The following is a 19,609-nucleotide window of genomic DNA, read 5'->3' as shown; positions in this document are numbered from 1 at the left end:
AGGAACAGGTAAGATGAAATTTAATAATATATTTTAGTTAATCCGTTATATCCAAAATATAATCACTTGAACCTGTAATCAATATAAAATAATCACTAATGACCCAATGTACAGGAATCCAAGGGGAGGCCAGGAGTGTCCACTCCCCCCCACTTTGTTCCTGCACGCATTGATTCAGCATTCATGGGGCACCAGTTGCTGGGCTGTGAGGACACTGGGATGACCAAATGCCCTATGCAGAGACCAGGCCAGAGAGGAGACAGACTTTAATCCCATAGTCCCAAAGCCAGGTGCAATTACACACAGACCGTGTGGCAGAGGGGAGGGACCCTTCCTCTGCCCGCCCTGAACTTCCCTCATTCTGATGAAACTCCTGCAAGGTAGGTAGAATCTGGGGTGCCATCTGCTGCCCAGCCTTGATGCCTGATGATATATGTTTTTGTTTTTTCTTTTCCCCCACAATTCTTTAAAAAAAGAATCCTATATAGGGGGGCAAAAAAAAAAAAACCTGCTACATTTAATAACGTGCAAGTGCTTCATTGTAACAACAAACATGATGTTAAGGAAAAAGAAACCATTCTAAAACATTAAAAAGCAAAAAAGTGGGTTCCCTGGTGGTCTAGTGATTAAAACTTGGCACTCTCACTGTTGGGGGTGTGTTCCCTGGTTGCAGAACTAAGATCTCACAAGTCAAACAGCATGGCAACAATTCCTTTCCTAGAGTATCCATGACTCCCCTGAGTCCCTCAACTCAAACTCAAGGAGGCTTCTTTTTATTATTGCTAACCCCATCCCCATAGTGATTTTTGTACAGCGCCTTAGGAAAGTATGTCTAACCCAGGATCAGGAAACCGAGGTTCCAGTCTTCTGCCGTAGACTTGATGTACCTCAGTTTTTCCATCTGTCACATAGAAGACATTGGGGATACCGATTTCTTTAGGTCTAGGTGGGAAAGCCCATGGTCAGAGGATGTGGTCAGTGAGGGTCAGGTGAGAGCCTGACAGAGCCCTTCCTTTTACCTTAAGGCCAACTGGGTAGGTGGGACTGACTGGGGCTACAGAGAGCCTCCAGACTGGACTTGGGCAGAGCCAGAGCAGGAAGAAGCTTAGGGTCATCACATTGTCAGAATGGCACGGTGGCCACAGATTCATGTTACCAGGAGAGGGGTCATTAGGAGCATAGCATTAACCATGGATGTGAACATGGAAGTGAAGCACCAGATCCCGCCCCCATGGTGACAGAGCAAAGTGCTGAGCAGGACCTGTGGGGAATGGAAGGAAGGTAAGTTATATGTCCTGCAGGCTTGCAAGTGGAGCCCACGCCTCTCTGGAAGGGCTGGGGGTGTGGGGCGGGCTCTGTGATTTGGGTGACAGCAATTGTAGGGTGGCTTGCCCAGGTCTAGGGGTTTCTGTTCAGTGAGCAGTCCGCCTTATTCTACCCCCATCTTTGGTTACCGTTAGCTATTCGTGGCCATTCAAGTCCAGAAAATTCATCCAGGAATGTACCGCACATGAGGAAGTGCGGTAGAAATGGATTAGAAATGGATTCGTGTGGGCTTTGGGGTAAAGGAGAATTAGGGACTGTGTTTTGGCCCTTTCTGGGCCTCAGTTTCCTTATCTGTGAAGTGAAGGTGAGCGTTCTGCTGGGTGCCCCCCATGGATGGTGGCTGAGTGGATCAAAGTGGGCCTGCGTGTGCGGTGATTAGAATGAGGAGCCACTCTGAGAGGAGGGGGACGCCGGCAGGCGGACTAGAGAGGCCACGAGGCCGGAGGGATTTGTTCACTGAAGCTCCGTTGTTCTCACGGGCCGCCCCACGCCCAACCGAGGCACCTGGTCTGGGGGCAAGGCCGAGGAGGGTCACGTGGTGCCTGGGTGGGGGGCCGGCCGACCGCGGGTTGGAAGCACCTGGCGGTCATCCGGGTCACCGCTCACGTGACACCTGAGCCAATCAGCTGCCTGCGCCTGAAACACACCCACCTTCCCAGCATTCTGGGTTTCTCCGCGGCCATCCTGAAGCGGTATAACCCCGCGGGCGGGAGGTGGTTGAATTCTCCTGCTCCCCGCCCCCTCACCCAGCCTCCTGTTGCAGAGCAGGAACGTTGCATTGCTAGGGACTGAATGTTGGGATCAACCTGAAACTCAGAAGAGCAGCAGGGTTTGCTGGAGAAGCCGAAAAGGAAGAGTGACTCAGCAAAATAAACCGTCACCTGTGGATACACTGAACTGCTATTTTGGGACCCTGGGTGACTGCCTGGCTCTGGTGACAGGTGCTTGGTATACAAAACCTTGTTTCCCACGTGCCTGCCGTAATTATTTATGCTCCTCAGCCTACGGAAGCTGCCGTGGGCGGTCCCCAATACTGCGTCGTCCATTGTTAGACCCCTAAATGAATTCATGGCAAAGGGAGCAGTGTGCCCTGAAGGGCCATCTGGAACCAGAGGGGATGCTCAAGTCTTAGCGACCCCGCTGCTCTCCAGGAGCACGTCCCTTCTGGTCAAGAAGGGCTACGGGACCAGTACCGACAGCGTTATCAATCCTGGTTCCTGCTCAGTCCTCAGCCAAGGAGCCTCATCTGGGTGATACCTCAGAGTTTAGGTGGTTGGTGGGGGGGGGGGGGCGGTCGTGAAAGCTCGTCTTGTCCACCACTTTCTCTCGGACAGCCTCTGAATTCTAGTGGCTGAGAGCCTGTCATTTTGTAAGCAACCCATTGCTAAGCTATCCATATTAAGTTTAAAACATCTTTCAACTGTAAATTCAACTCTAAATTGTTGCCTTGAAACATGATGTTTCTATTCACAGGCTGTTCTGAGCCCTGGAGCCACAGAGATCAAGTCCGGTCAAGTGTTCACTGGGCAGTCCTTGGGCTGTGTGGGGAGTTAGGATACCTTGCCCACTTGACTTTTCAAGTTCAGGACTTTTCTAGGGGATTTGAAGGTAGGGTATTCTCCTCAGCTACTTTTATTATGTCTCTCCTGCCTGATGGATGGAACCATCAGATCCCCACAGTGTGCAGGCAAAGCCAGCCCCCAGGTAAGAGGTTCGTGGAGAAGGGGGATCAGAGAGGGACAGTTGGGGTCTCAGCTCCTGGCTCCCAGCAGTACTCTTGGGGAGCCCCAACCCTCCACCCCCTTAGCCTGATGTCTTTTATTGAATAGGTTGGCAATACTGGCTGTGTCAACAGTTCCAGCTTGTTTTTTAACTTTTAATTTTAGATTATAGCCAGTTAACAGTGGCTATAGTTTCAGGTGGACAGCAAAGGGACTCAGCCATAGGTAGCATGTATCCATTCTCCCCAAACTCCCCTAGCATCCAGGCTGCCATATAGCATTGAGCAGAGTTCCCTGTACAGCATCCACCCTGTGTTATTTTTTTTTAATTAATTAATTTTTTATTGGAGGCAAATTATTTTACAATATTATATTGGTTGGTTTTGCCATACATTGACATGAATTCGCCCCGGGTCACCCTGTGTTATTTTTAATTTGATCTCAAACCTGTGTCTTCCTTGTCACTAGCACACATTCTGCTGTGCATTCTCAGTGTGGCATTTTGGGGACACACATCATACAGTTGTTCCCAACTTCAAATAGCCTATTCCTCATCTTATGGCCCCATGAGCGGGCTCTCCTGGTGGATCGCTGGCTCCTGCCTTGGGTTGGAAAACGTGGTCATACGTTATAAACTGTTGGTTTTAGAATCAGTGTTAGAAGTAGCCTACTTTGACAGGTGAAAAACGGGCTGAAAGATGGGAAAGAGCAGCCCTGCTCTCCTGCCTTCTCAGTTTAGGCCTCATGTTCTTGTCTTTTCCTCCACTGACATTTGTCTAATACATTGTCCACACAGTACCTCTTCACGCTCTGGGCTCTACCAGCCCCAAATCACAGCGTGCCGTCTTCTGCTGTGCCTTCGTCTTTGCTGTTCTGTCTGCTTAGACTCACCGTATTCACCCCTTCTTTACTAAACAGTTTATATGCCTTCAAGATTCAGCTCTGGTGCCCCCTTTTTAGAAACTTCGATGGTGGTTGAGGGCCTTTCCCTTTTGCCTTCTGTGGTGCCTTGGGCAGATGGCTGCCCATTTTTCATCATTCCATGTAAGTCCCCAGCAAGGAGGTGTTGAGGAAATGCCAGCTGACTGACTGACTCGTGGAAGGGCAGACAGAAAGTGTGGCCACCTGTCCCAACCTGAACCCAACACTTGCACAGTACTTGCAAAAGACCTAGTGATAACTAATAGTCTTCCACACATAAGGCTTTATGTGTAAAAGAGAGAAAACGAACCCAGTGAGTAGGGACCCTCCCTCATATTTTACGCAGCCCAGCCCTGCACATGGAGCAGTGAGCAAGGCCGCCAACATGTCAAGTAATCAGAAACCGCTTCTCCAAAGAGGAAGGCAGAGAGGCTTCAGAATCCAAGAGGGGTCTCCCTGCCGTCAGACTGCCAGGGGATTGTGGATCCTGAACCTGGTCCCAAACAGAAGCTGATGTGGAGAAGATTTCAGATGGGTCTCAAAATAGCTTTTTGCCCCTGTGTCTACCACCCTGAAGTCAGAAAAGAAAGTAGCGTTGCGTGTTTTCCTTCAGGGACTGTCAGACTTGTTTCCCCTTGCAGTGGAGCCCCTAGTTGCAAATAAGCTCTGAGGCCCAGAACAGGGCTGGAACTCGCCTATTCTGTGTTTTACTCAAAGAAAGTCTCTTGGCCATTCGGGTTTCGAAAGAGAAGTCCATAGAATGGAGGGAAGTCAATGTGCTTTTCTCCAGACTGCAATCAATCTGGTGTGGCTTCCTAGTCACGAGGTGGGTCTAGAGACCTCAACCCAAACCCAAGGACTAGGAGAGAACCCTGAAAATGGTGCTGTAATGGTAATGTTTATAATCTCTCTGGTTTGTGGGATTTTCCTAATCCCGGATGAAATGAAACTCCAACTCCACTGATGAGGTTCACATTCAATTCCTTTTAGCTCAAGAAAGGAGTAAACAAGTATCTTCATTTTGACCCCCAAGTGTTCTCTGTCTGTTCGCCTGTACCTCACCTCCAATCATTTCTTCCCCTTGTTTACTTTTAACAGCCGTGAAACACGACACCTCTGAAGATTTTGACTGGAGGACTGTTACCCATGAACCCAGGTCCTTTCAACATGATCAGGTGAGAAAGCTCTTCAGTCTTTTTGCAACGTTACCAGCTCGTTTGTGGTGGCATGGTGCCATCACTGCACTCAGTGACTTTAACGAGCATGTTAAATGGTTCACCGTACTGCCTCCAGTCAAAATCCACACTCCAAAGCAAGGCTTCCTTTGTTTACCACATAATAGCCAGAAAATTATTGAGTTTTGGTGTCTAATTTTAAATAAATCAAGTTAAGAGGCTTTGTAAACACAGGCTTTGACCTTTGTCAACTAACTTAATACCCAGCTGAATCCTTTATAAGGGCCTGTTTTTGGGACCTTTGTTTTTAATCATCAGGTTTCTAAGTTGTTGTTTTCACCTTTCAATTAGGAGGATGGTGGCCACCACCCGAAGGGCTTCTTTTACACTATTTCTTAGTTCCCCTATTCCCCACAAGGTGCTTTTCGCACTCTTTTGGGGGCTGTGACGTTGCATTGCTGTACCTTTATTACAAATATCAGATAGTTTGTGCTGTGTGCTTTGCTAAGTCGCTTCGGTCATGTCCAATTCTGTGAGCCTCTATGGACTGTAGCTCCCCCAGACTCCTCTGTCCATGGGATTCTCCAGGCAAGAATACTGGAGTGGGTTGCCATGCCTTTCTCCAGGGGATCCTCCTCACCCAGGGATCGAACCCGTGTCCCTTACGTGTCCTGCACTGGCAGGTGGGTTCTCTACCACTCACGCTACCTGGGAAGCCCATCAGATAGTCTGGTGGGGTACTATGTAACTAAATTCAAGAAAATGAGGTAAATAAACCGGACTTTTTTTCCATTTTAGAAACTTTTTAATTGAAGGATAATTGCTTTTACAGCATCGTGTTGGTTTCTGCCACACATCAGCGTGAATCAGCCATAGGTATACATATGTCCCCTCCCTCTTAAACCTTCCTCCCGCCTCCCCGCCTCATGCAACCCCTCTAGGTTGTCAGAGAGCACCAGTCTGTGCTCCCTCGTCATATAGCAAATTCCCACTGCCTGTCTCGCATGTGGTAATGTGTGTTTCCCTGCTCCTGTCTCAGTCTGCCCCACCTTTCTTTCCCCCACTGTGTCCACAGGTCTGTTCTCTATGTCTGCATCTCCACTGCTGCTGTGCAGTAGGTCTCAGTACCATCTTTCTATTCCATGTATGTGCTATGTGCGTTAATATACGATATTTGTTTTTCTGACTTACTGCATGCTGTATAATAGGCTCTAGGTTCACTACCTCGTTAGAACTGACTCAAATGTTTTTTTTTTTATGACTGAGTATATTCCATTGTATATATGTACCACAACTTCTTTATCCATTCATCTGTTGATGGACATCTGTTAATAGGTTGCTTCCACAGTCTAGCTCTTATAAATAGTGCTGCGGTGAACAATGGGGTACATGTTTCAATTATGGTTTTGTCAGGGTATGTGCTCAGTAGTGGGATTGTTGGGTCGTATAGTAGTTTTATTCTTGGTTTTTTAAGGAATCTCCATACTGTTCTCCATAGTGGCTGTATCAATTTACATTCCCACCACAGTACAAGAGAGTTCCCTTTTCTCCCCACCCTCTCCAGCATTTATTGTTTGTAGACTTTTTGATGATCGTCATTTTGACGAATGTGAGGTGATACCTCATTGTAGTTTTGATTTGCATTTTTAAAATAATGAGTGATGTTGAGTATCTTTTCATGTGTTTATTAGCCATCTGTATGTCTTATTTGGAGACATGTCTGAATAAACTGGATTTTATTTTCTTAGCATTTATCCCTTCAATACAGTCACTGTCTACTTTGTTAGTTTCAGTTCAACAAATGGTTTGAGTGCATGCTAAATCTCTATTTGATGGACTCAGTGGTAATTGGACTTCCCTGGTGGCTCAGATGGTAAGGCGTCTGCTTATAATGCGGGAGACCCGGGTTCAATCCCTGGGTTGGGAAGATCTCTTGGAGAAGGAAATGGCAACCCAATCCAGTATTCTTGCCTGGAAAATCCCATGGATGGAGGATCCTGGTAGGCTACAGTCAATGGGGTCACAGTCGGACACAACTGAGTGACTTCACTTCACTTCAACGGTAATAGAATCATGACTGGTCATGTTAAAAGAGTTAGCACAAAGCCTTATGTCATCCTGCACATTGTTAGTGGAAAGGTTAAAGGAATGTCTGTATAAGTTTTGTTTGTTAATATATATTTGGCTGCATCAGGTCTTAATTTCGACCTGCAGGATCTTTTGTTGCTGTGCATGGACTGTCTAGCTCTGGTGCGCGGGCTCAGTAGTTGAGGGGCTTGGGCTTCGTTGCTCCGCCACATGTGGGAATCTTAGTTCTCCAGTTGGGGGTCAAACCTGCATCCCCTGTTTTGCAAGGTATATTCTTAACCACTGGACCATCATGGAAGTCCTTAGAAAGGTCTTATAGTTAGATTTAAGCCTCAAAAGTAGCTTGATAATCCTTATCAAAATGATATTTTTTCATTTCATTTTTCAATCTGAGTTGAAAAAATTCTGCTACCTGGGCTTTCGGTGATTCTTAATTGTAGCCAAGGTTGAGAACCACCAGCTACAGGTTACAGTGATGTGCGTGCATGCTCAGTTGCTAATTTGTATGTGACTCTTTGCCACCGCATGGACTGTAGCCAACCAGGCTCCTCTGTCCATGGGATTTCCCAGGGGAGAATACTGGAGTGGGTTGCGGTTTCCTGCTCCATGGGATCTTCCTGACCCGGGGACTGAACCTGTGTCTCCTCATTGGCCAGCAGGTTCTTTACCACTGAGCCAGCAGGGAAGCCCTACATTGACGTAGGATTTACCTAGTAAATGAATTCTCAGGCAAAAAAAAAAAAAGAAAAATTTTCTTCACTGATTAGCCAATGATCATTTAGTATTAAAAGTATTTAGTGGTATATTACTGTTTCTCCTAAATGAAAATCTACACATTCTGGCATCAGAAAAACCTGAGAAACTTGTTGAAGACTTGTATGCTTGCCTTCCACTCCACCTCAGATTTACTGAATCACAGTTTTTGGGGGGATTTTTTTTTTTCCTCTAGTGTTAAGTTTTTTTTAAAGTTCCCCCCACCCCTAGGAGATTCTGATGCGTACTAAAGCTTGAGAACCTTGATGTAGATAAAACCAACCAACTGTTTATTTTTCACATTTCAACTGAGTCAGCATTGTGTAAGTCCTACTACAGCATGCTTGTAAGCGTTTTCTAGTCTAAGCAAATTAGCCCTCAGTTCCTTGGAATCCTTGTACAGAGGGCATGTTCTATAACCTTAGTAATTTCAAAGTTCAAGAAATTTCTAATAAGCACAATAAAAACTATTAGATGATAAAAACGGGACCTGACACCAGAGTGTTTCAAAGACCAGGTAATTATTTTATTTTTCTATTTCTGACACTCAAATCATAGGGGGTAAAAAGATAATGGAACATAATCAAAATAACACACAAACACAATTCAAGAACATTTAACCATGTATTATATCTGTTCTTTGTAAAATACATAAAGGTAAACAGAAACATCTTTATATAAATTAATGCTTAACAATCTGTATACACTGTAAAACAATTGTTAAAATTCACACTAAGATACTAGTGCAAGCAGTGGTGTACAAAAGTGCAAACAAGGTTAGTGATGAAAAACTTATCACCGACTTACCACTTCAACATACTCTGCATTCAGCCGGATACTAAAGGCCTCACCACAGAAAACACTTTGATCACTTTGAAAGTTACCTGACTGCATTCACCCTGAGTGCTCTTGCCTCAGTATGGCAATAGATTATATGAGTTCAGGTTAGGAGCAGCACCAGGGAATCCAGAAACCCACGTGAAGTTGGCCATTCTGATGTGAATCTTTTCCAAAGATGATAATTCTCCATGAAATCACTCAAAAGCCTTTCCCATTTCTGTCTTAAAATCTATTTGGAGTGGGGGCACTCCTGAAACAAAGTTAACTTTGAATAAATTTGCTTACTTTACTGTGATTAATTTGGATTCTGTTTAAAGGTGTGGTCAAAGCCCAGAATAATCAGAGTTATTAAATATATTATCTGTTTAATGTTTTAAATTGTGAAGACAAAAATCAGTTGATTCAAAACTGCATCTTCAATAGATGGTCAGTAGTTGGTCAGATCAACAGAGGTCAATTCCGTTTATACTCAGGGATTTCCAGGTATGGGCTGGAGGTATGTGAGGGGGAATGGCTATAGGGTTCAAGAGTAGAAACATGGTTTTAACAAAATCCCAATCACTTTACACAGAGGCACAGCCCCATATTTTTAAGAGCTTGTTCTTTTTTTCTTTTTTTGGTTAAAAAGCACTAATTTGCATTTCAAAAGGACAGTGATTGGAAAGACCAGAAACATTAATATTGGGCTTTGAGAATTTAGTCCTTAATTTAAAATATGTTTTCTGAACTCTTACTGTTTATAACAAAAAAAAAATTAAAGGTTTATAGAAAACCTCTAATTCCTTATTAATTTTATCCAGAAATTTATATTTGCTAATCTCATTTTTTCATGTTGTCTTGGAGATTTTTTTAAACTTCACCAACTTTTCATATATTTAAAACGATTCAAACAATGTACTCTAAATCAACACACGATATTCTGAGAGACTTTCTTTTATATAAGCTTTGTCAGTGTACTCTGATCAAAATTTATTTGGCAATAGAAGCCTTGCAAACTTCAGTCATGTAAGTGACTAACAAGACTGAAATGCCACATTGAGTCACATACCAAATACAGGTTCAGAAAATGTAAACCTGTCTGCTGAAGCTCAAATCATCAACTAGAGGTATTCTGTTTTTAATGATGGAACTTGTGAAAATGCTGGATTTTGAATGTGGTTAATCAAATCACTTTGCAGAAGACAAGAAACACTTTTATCAAAGTTATTACTCTATTTCAGTGATTTACAAGTAGTTTATGTGCTGGAAAGCACTACATGTAGTGTGAGCCAGTTGAAAACTAAAGAAAAGAAACAACATTCTGTGTTTATGCTGTAAACCACAGTAAAGTTGTATATGTACACAGGCACACAAAACTAAAATCTAGATCTATGCAGGCAATATCTGAATTCATACTTCTTTGGCACTCAGGGATACTGGGTTAACTAAATCAATAGTGAAGAATATTTTTCATATTCTTCAGGGAATATCTGTGCCCAATTTTTAAAAATGCTATAATCTCCAATCTAAAAACTAATCAAGATAAACTGGAATCCATCAATTTAACCAGTTACAGAAAAGTATAATTATTAGCAGTCACTGAAACAGGTATGGGGTTAAGAATCTTTTTAAAAATATAAAAGCCAGCTGAGGCCATCTTTTTAGAGTTTTGGACTTAAGATTTTAAAACATCTTTTGAACACTTCCTGATGTATATGGAATCCAGTCTTAACTTGTATATAATAGTGTTAATTACATTTTCACACTTCATAGAGGGAAGAACAAAATTAACTACATTTACCCCCAAAATACTCCACAAAGGTACACACTTGCACAGGCACATACAGAGTATATGTTTTTCCCACATGCTTTTGCCATTTCTTGGCATTCTCTTAAATTGCTTCTCCTGATGGAAGCAGTGACTCTGTACGTTTTCTGAGGAGCTCTCAGAGCTGGATGATAAGCCCAATCACTGGGGAACTCTGAGGTCCGTCTCCCTGGGGCTGGCAGGAAAGTGCAGCTTCATTTCCAGAGGTTCAGACTCTGGAAGACTTAGATCATTAGGAAAATATCCACAGTTTAGCTGTGGTCCACAAAGTGACTCTGTTTCTTTGATCCCAGTGACAGACCTAGAATGAGAGTTCTGGAACAAGAGAGTTTGTGCCAGAAAGCAAATCCCCTCTTGAGAAACCAGTAAGCTTTTTCTTTGAAACGAATTTATGACACAGATAATTAACTTCTCAATTATCACAACAGATACTAGGAAATACCTGAAGAAAAGCATGTCCCTGTAAATACTGAAAACAGATACCATCAACAAGAGGCAATTACTTTGAGTAAGGCTTAATTTTGTTCAGTCAAGACGTTAGAAATGAGAACTTTAAACATATCTGGCAGAATAAACCAAGAGGCTGAATGTCATTTCCTACTTTTTCCCTGGCGTTACTGATGTTTTTAGGCAGGGAGAAAGCTTTTTTATTTTCCTTTAGAAGGAAGCTGAAAATAAACATCATAGCTAAATTCCTAAAACTAAATGTCATGATGAAGTGACCCTGTTGATTTAGCTAACTAGTAATTCCTTCCAGGCATATCTTTCAATCCTTATTTGCTTCATATACAATATTATATTATTGATGACAGAAAGGACTATAGTTAACTCTGATTTGGACAAGAGCTAGAGAAAACAGTAATTCTGATATTAAAATTACTCTTGATGGAACTGGAGCAATCTATTCTCAATAGAATTAGTTGAATATACTATAAAACCTCAGTTTATGACCAAGAGAGGAAATTTTAAGCTTGAGAATCTTTAAATATTTGGCACTTGTCTTTCAACTAGTCATGGGAATCTCAGACATATGGGAAAAAAGAATTCAATTTCTTAGAAATTTAAAATGCTTTAAAAAGCCAACCAAAATCTGATTAGAAAATCTTATCAATGAGGCTTGTAGACACTATCATGTGGCAAGCATGGTATCAAAAAACAAAAGCCTTTGTGTTGTAAAGTTAACAGCTGGTTGAGAATAACTAAGAAAAAATACATGGATTCATTTTCTTTCCACCAAGAAATAAAATATACCCAAAATGCAAAAGAGCCATAGAACAGGAACAAAATCTTCAAATATCTCAGTGACAACTGAAGCAGAACACGCTTTCTTTATCCTCAGATGCAGGACTCCACCATGCAACTGCACAACACCCTGCGTGTCACTTGCCCTGCTGAGTACCATTAAGTAAGACTGGGGAGTACCTCTAAGTGTGGGGAGACTGGTGGCTGTCATTATTTTTGGTGAAAAGGCAGATTACCAAACTGGGTGCCATTAAGATTGGAGCACTTCAGAATTAGACAACTGGGATTGGCCCATCAAACCAAAAATTAACCTTGGGTTGTACCAGAACATGTGCTTTTTTTCAGAAGGCCGTCCCACAGGGACTAGGACGTGGACCCCATCAGCACTGGTAATGGTAGTGTTACAGATAAAAATATACATGATTCAGAGATAAATGTGGTATAAGGTGTCTCCAGATAAATGCAAAAGCCTGTAGGGACTTAAACATTATCCTAAATATTCTAAAGCAATCTCCTTTCCCACAACACTCTCATATATTTAATATTAAATACGCAAAACTTCAGAGCATACTAGCCAGATAAGACACATTAAAATGAAACATTTGCCCAACAAGGATGCCAAACATTAGGGTTTGTTTTATTGCATGACGTTTGCATAAGAAAAAAATAATTGAAACTGTAAGGCATCATGCAATCATTAATAAGCTTATTATTAACTGCTTACTAAAGATAGGTGGACATATAATCTAAAATTTAAAAACTAGTTCCAAAAAATTACATAAAAAATTTAACATGATGAGCTTTTAAATATGGTTGATATTTGTAGTTTCATGTTGTTAAAAAGTGCTTCAAATGTCGTCTGGAAAGTTGCTGTTCAAAAATGGTGCTGGGGGTAATGTCACATTATAAACTGTAAAAACTAAGTATTATGGAATTAGAAAGCTAACATTGTGATATTCAAACTTATTTGAATCAGTTTTCAATTCTCACTCAAATTAAGTTGATAAAATATTAATAATCTAAAAAACATCTGTTTTCTAACCAACAATAAAAGTCTATTGAATTCAAGTTATGCATGTTGAGTGATCAAATCTCTGAGTAGGCCTGAATGGTGAGACCTGGAACTGATGTGGGCTGGTGTTAATCAATGTACTGTGCCATCCAGCGGAAGCCTTCTCCGTAGCCTTGTCTTTTGAGCACACTGCACATGAAAACTTCTAAGGGCCGGGCATTCAGTTCTTTCAGAGATACATTGCCCTAGGAGAGAAGATGGGCATTATGTTGGGTGACCTCTTAATGAAATAAAAGCCCTACTCTCTAGGAGAGCTGCAGTTCGTACATCTTGGAACAAAGGGTGACTGTGATAAAGCCATGGCTGTTTGTCACCCAAGTCCCTTCCCCTAAACACAGAGGGCACCTCCTCTCACTCTGCTGTAGGACAGATGTCCATTCAGGGGGATAGAGGTGAGCCTGTGAGGTGCACAAGAATGAAAATAATCTGTGACTTCGAAAAAATTCAAGTTACCTGGGACAACTGGCTTCACTAATATTAAAAACATTCTGTGAGTAGATTTATGACCTAACAAGGCAATTCTTAAAATTAATGTGGAGTTGACTTATTAAAAAGAAGACACAGAAAACAGACCAAAGTTTACCTTATCTAACATAGCAGTCTCCTTCCATAGGCTGCCATATTGCTCTACTCTGGGATTTTTCAATAATAAGTTCCTTCCCCAAAACAAATCCCAGTAAAAATGAATGCAAGAATAATGTGTGTTAAAGCTTAATTAGTACTGTCTCTGCTTGATTGGCGGTGGGAGGAGACGGGGACGACAGAGAATGAGATGGCTGGATGGCATCACCGACTCGATGGACATGAGTTTGAGTGAACTCCGGGAGTTGGTGATGGACAGGGAGGCCTGGAGTGCTGTGATTCATGGGGTCGCAGAGTCGGACTCGACTGAGTGACTGAACTGAACTGAACCGAAAGCTTAATTATGAAGTCTATGTTCTGAAAACCCCATAACTCTGCTATAGCCAAGTATACATTTCATTTTTATCTGTGGTGAACTCTGGACTTAAATACTGAACCGGGGGCCTAAACACATTACTGGTATGCTTAAACATTCAAATATATTATTTAGTGGCTAATTCTGAAAAATTATGACAAAATTTTGAAAGCTTTCATTAAGTTTCCCATATGCATAGGCTGTGACATTTTTTTATATCACCAAGAAAAGATTGGTTGGTGATACTTCCAATACTTTGGCCACCTGATGCAAAGAACTGACTCATTGGAAAAGACCCTGATGCTGGGAAAGATCGAAAGGAGGAGAAAGGGATAACAGAGGATGAGATGGTTGGATGGCATCACCGACTCGATGGACAGGAGTCTGAGTAAGCTCCAGGAGTTGGTGATGGACAGGGAAGCCTGGCGTGCTGCAGTCCATGAGGTTGGAAAGAGTCGGACATGACTGAGTGACTGAACTGAACTGAAGAAAAGGTTTCATTTCATTCAGTGGTAGGAAGAAAATAAATGAGGACATTCAAAAAAGACCTAAATGTACCAATGACAGTTTTTAAGAAGAAAATGAAAATGGGCTTGTGAGGTTGGACAATAGTAATTTAAAGACATCTGGTTGGACACCTGAAACTAGTATAATATATGTCAATTATATCCCAATTAAAAAAAAGAAGCCAGACTAACCAATTAGACTGATAAACATGATTACTGTTAAGTATGGGAACAGACCTTTTCAGAAGATTAAAAGTAAATAAAAAGATATTTGTACTACTGAATGAAGTATTCACACCTGTCAATGTTTTTTTCTTTTTACCTTTCCTGTTGTCTGACCATATAAACCAAACATCTCTCGCAGCCTCTCTTCACTGATGGCTTCAGGCCTGTCAATCTTATTCCCAAGAATCAGTATAGGCACATTAGCAACAGTTTCATCTGTCATTAGTGACTGAAAGAAAACAAAAAAAAATTAAAGTTAAGATGTTGATATAGAACCATCTAAAGGGCTCACTGACAAGATAGCAAATGGGCATCAAAGGCTCACTTTCTATCATATCCTGGCAGTTTGGCTTTCTTCGGTGAACTTTCCCTACATTTTTAAAGTGAGCTCAACGATCCCATAGCTCAATTCTTCTGTCTCTCTGTCTCCTTCTGTAAATGCTCATTGTGACTAGGCTCAACACTTTGAGGGTGTGCAGACATGGTTTCATTTCTAATTCTGCTGCTTTTGAGTTGTGAGATCTTAGACAAATAAGGCTCACTGAAGTTCAAAGAGAATCTGCAATAGTAGCACCTACCTTACAGAGTTAATCTGAGAATTAAATGAGGTAATATGCTTAGTGCCTGGCACAAAGTAGGAACAAAGGAATTCTCTGGCTCTGTTCCATGACCATAGAACTTACCAGGACTTTTCCACATGAATAAGTACTTGTTTGCTTGCTCTTGGTAGAGGCATGGTTGGGTCAACCTTCCATCAAATCATGAACCTCCTTTCTCTGTGGGCCCAGGTCTAGCACTGGCCTTGCTTACTGCTCCTGAGCCCCTTTATGAAACATGTAACCTGAGAGATGGGAGAGGAGGTGGCTACACATGGCCTTGATCACTCCTGGGAATGGTGACAAAGACAGCATGTTATACAATTTCCAGGTTCTGGCCAACTCCTGAAGATACCACCTGGAGGACCAGGGGCTTAGGACCAAGCCACTATAGGAATGCAGCAGATATGAAATAAACTACAAGGGCACACACTGCATAGAATGAGCCTGAGCCTTCAGGAAGGAAATCTTGTTAGTACTCCTCAATAGCCACAATCACTCCAAGGTACTTCCTCTGCATTCTAAGTAATCTCTGAACTCCACAAATTGTCAGGAGTTACATCAAAGGCTGCAGAAAAGCTACACTCTCATACCTACATCTCTAACCTATTTTCTAGGCTTACCAGAGTGATTCAACTGTTTTAATTATTTAACTTACATCAAGTTCTTCTTTTGATTCTAACAGCCTTTCATGGTCTGCACAATCCACCAGAAATACAATGCCATTGATAGCAGGAAGGTAGTTTTTCCACACTCTTCGAGCTAACAAAAACAATCGGGAGTTAGATTTTATTTGCTGGTCAAACCTAGCAGATGGTTTGATGGAAGAGTCCAACAAGATATCAAGTGTAATTAGCCCTTTGCTGCTGCTACATCATTCAGTTCAGTTCAGTTCAGTTCAGTCGCTCAGTCGTGTCCGACTCTCCGCGACCCCATGAATCACAGCACGCCAGGCCTCCCTGTCCATCATCAACTCCCGGAGTACACTCAAACTCATGTCCACACTCAAACTCATGTCCACAGAGTCGGTGATGGCATCCAGCCATCTCATTCTCCGTCGTCCCCTTCTCCTCCCGCCCCCAACCTTTCCCAGCATCAGAGTCTTTTCCAGTGAGTCAACTCGTCGCATGAGGTGGCCAAAGCATTGCAGTTTCACCTTTAGCATCAGTCCCTCCAATGAACACCCAGGATTGATCTCCTTTAGAATGGACTGGTTGGATCTCCTTGCAGTACAAGGGACTCAAGAGTCTTCTCCAACACCACTATATACTTGTTAATCTTTTATCCAGTATTGCCAAAATCTTTCCAGATGACCAAAGAAGAAATTACAGGTTTTCCTTAATTTGGGCAAGTCAGATATTTTAGTCTGCCCCAGTTTACCCATGTCAGAAGAAGAATTAATATTTGATTACAAATGGACAAGGATGCACGTTAAGCTCATCGGAGGGACCACTACTATTTGTTATATGCAGTATTCATTTCTTTTTGACATTTCTAGTTTATCAGTTTTTTGCTAGTGATCAAGTCTGGAGTCAGTAACAGAAGGAAATCAGTATCAGGTTCAGACTTGTTAAGTTAAAAAATAAAGCAAATTGTTCTACTCATAGCACAAATTTATGAAACCATTAGGGTAATTTTTTCCATGACATTCTCTTTTAGAAAATAAAATATTTTTGAAGGTGTCCTAGAGGAAGGTAACTTTTTTCTCCTGACTTCAACTTTATAATACACCTTCATATAGAGATGAAGCCTCAACCTCCATTAGGTTCTAAATCTAATCATTATATTCTAGGAATTAGTTTATGTATATTTTAAACAATTGATATATATCTCAAATGTACTTTCTCTAGCCACAACCTTTGTAGTATTCATTATTTATGAATTACTATGTAGTGGGTACTGCTAGGTCTTTTTGGGGATATTAAAAAATACCAAGCATTTCAATCCCAGAAAGTTTAGTAGAGTCTGAAATAAGACAGTCATTCCAATCTTTAGACATGTATACAAATGTACTAATTGCTAGGTAAGTATAGTGGAGAGCACTCCCAGCTGGGAGTGGCTTCTCAGAGGGGGCAGCCACACTTAACACTGAGCCCTGAAAGTGGGTTACCTGTGTGCTGATGGAGAGACCACATGAGCACAGAGATGGAAGAACAAACACCAAGATGGTTTGGTTTGGTTGGAGCAAAGAGAATGAGAAAGGGAATAGTGGGAAATAAAGACTCAAAAAGTAACGTAAAGTGCAATCAGATCATAGAAATCCTGAAAACCAGGTCAGTGAGTATGGCCTTTATTTTGTAGATAATGAGTTAGCCAATGAAGGCTTTTCATATGGAGCAACAGAAGCAATAACATATTCATAACATGCAAGGAGATCCAACCAGTCCATTCTAAAGGACATCAGTCCTGGGTGTTCATTGGAAGGACTGATGCTAAAGCTGAAACTCCAATACTTAGGCCACCTCATGCGAAGAGCTGACTCACTGGAAAAGACTCTTATGCTGGGAGGGATTGGGGGCAGGAGGAGAAGGGGACGACAGAGAATGAGATGGCTGGATGGCATCACCGACTCAATGGACATGAGTTTGAGTGAACTCCGGGAGTTAGTGATGGACAGGGAGGCCTAGCGTGCTGTGATTCATGGGGTCGCAAAGAGTCGGACACGACTGAGCGACTGAACTGAACTGAATGTGACTATGACAGTAAGAGAGAGGTGGGCTGAAGAAGAGAAAAAATGGAGGCGAAATTTTACTCTTATGCTTTATCACCAAGAGCAATTCAGACTTAAACTGGAGTATCATGAAAATCATCCTTTGCATTTAAAGCATTTATCCAGGGGTGATAATTCCTAAATTTTAGGTCTACTCTGGCTGTCCTTGAATAAAATGAGATTTCATGCACTGTAACATAATGGTCACAATTTTATTAAATAAAACAACTGTAAGAGTAGCAGAATCTCACCTTGAACATGTCCGCCCAGATCAAAAGTTGTAAAGGTCATACCAGCAATGGTTAGTTCTTCTGAAGCTAAATAATAATACAAAATGTTTTAAAAACATGAAAATTAGAAGTCCATTTCTGGCATATACTGCCACTTAAAGTTTGATTTACTTTAATTGCAAATAAGGTCAAATCAAAAAGGAATTCTTTGTTATAACTACTATATTCCATTTCATATTGCCAGTACAATGCAAGTAACTGGTAATCAATTCTAGTATTCAGTGCCCACCACAAATCCAACTTATTTTTCCTCCTTTATCCAGCTGAAATTGACAATTATTTACTGTGAATTCAAGTGACAGGTCTAACCAAATAATTTTTCCTGTAATTCATCTTAAATGATAAAGATGAAAAAACAATATTTTCTCATGGCTGTTATATTTCACAGGTGATGGTTTTGGGACTTCCTAGTGGCTCAGACCATGAAGAATCCGTCTGTAATGCGAGAGACCTGTGTTCAATCCCTGGTTGGGAAGATCCCCTGGAGGAGGGCATGGCAACCCATTCTCCAGTATTCTTGCCTGGAGAATCCCCATAGAGGACCCTGGCGGGCTACAGTCCATGGGGTTGGCAAAGAGTCGGACACAACTGAGTGACTAAGCACACGCACACAGTCTTTAATGGCAAACATAATTATAATAAAAAATGTGGCTATTATTTCTTCAAATTTTTTTTCTGCTCCCTTACTTTCCCTTCTGGGACTTTAGTGATAGGTTTGCTAGATTGCTTAAATCTTCCATTCTCTCCTCATTATGTTTGTGTTTCCCTTAAATCCTTGAGCATGTTCATAACAGCTGTTTTAGTGTTCATATTTCCTAATTCCATCATCTTTTTACTTGTGCCATCAATCTGATTTTACTGATTGACTTTTCTTCTATTTAGGGATCACACTTTCCTGCTTCTTTGCATGTCTAGTAATTTTTTATTGGATGTTGGATTTTGTTGTATCATTTTCAAGAAAGTTGGACTTTGGGAACTCTCTGGTGGTCCAGTGGTGAAGACTCAGCCATCTCACTGTGGGGACCCTGGTCAGGGAACTAAGATCCTGCAAGCTCCGGGTCAAGGTCAAAACAAAAACACCCTCAAAAATAAGTTGGACTTTGTTCCTTTGTTCTGACAGGCAGTTAAACTGCTTGCAGATCAGCTTATAAGTTTTGTTACAGCAGATCTAAAGTAACATTTACTTGGAGCCACGTTAGCCTCATTACTAAGATGTGCTTTTTTGGAGTAGTCTACAAGGTCTCTTCTTTCTGGCTGGTGGGTACGTGGATTCATGGCTCCGTGTGAGCTCTGGGAATAAACTGGCTAACCGCTTCACTATAACTTTTCTTTTGATGGGCTATGTGTAGTTTTACCCTATGTATGCACAGATTGGTATTCAGCCATGAACATTTCTGAAG

At 41.7% G+C, this 19,609-nt stretch overlaps 1 protein-coding gene and 1 long non-coding RNA gene across 3 annotated transcripts in view; one reads left to right on the top strand and one right to left on the bottom strand.

The window, feature by feature from the left end:
* Positions 1 to 1,995: 1,995 nt before the first annotated feature.
* On the top strand, positions 1,996 to 18,811 carry LOC148777083 (uncharacterized). Its single transcript, XR_016038032.1, has 3 exons — positions 1,996 to 2,267; positions 5,067 to 5,143; positions 18,598 to 18,811. It is a non-coding gene; the product is annotated as an uncharacterized LOC148777083 (long non-coding RNA).
* The window catches only part of SAR1B (secretion associated Ras related GTPase 1B), a 29,137-nt gene continuing 18,117 nt past the window's right edge, over positions 8,590 to 19,609 (bottom strand). For both annotated transcript variants that reach the window (XM_055431311.2, XM_055431310.2), the window contains 4 exons: positions 18,171 to 18,236; positions 15,868 to 15,971; positions 14,711 to 14,842; positions 8,590 to 13,130 (listed from right to left, as the gene is read on the bottom strand). In XM_055431311.2, the coding sequence (XP_055287286.1) occupies positions 13,014 to 13,130; positions 14,711 to 14,842; positions 15,868 to 15,971; positions 18,171 to 18,236 (419 nt within the window). In that variant the 3' untranslated portion in view covers positions 8,590 to 13,013. The remainder of the gene's footprint in view (positions 13,131 to 14,710; positions 14,843 to 15,867; positions 15,972 to 18,170; positions 18,237 to 19,609) is intronic.

Source organism: Moschus berezovskii, chromosome 8 (assembly GCF_049115385.1).
Source record: "Moschus berezovskii isolate FMDL1 chromosome 8, NW_MosBer_1.0, whole genome shotgun sequence".
Classification (NCBI taxonomy): Eukaryota; Metazoa; Chordata; class Mammalia; order Artiodactyla; family Moschidae; genus Moschus; species Moschus berezovskii.
Note: the sequence above shows the minus strand (reverse complement) of the source record. Positions and strands in the feature narration are given on the sequence as shown.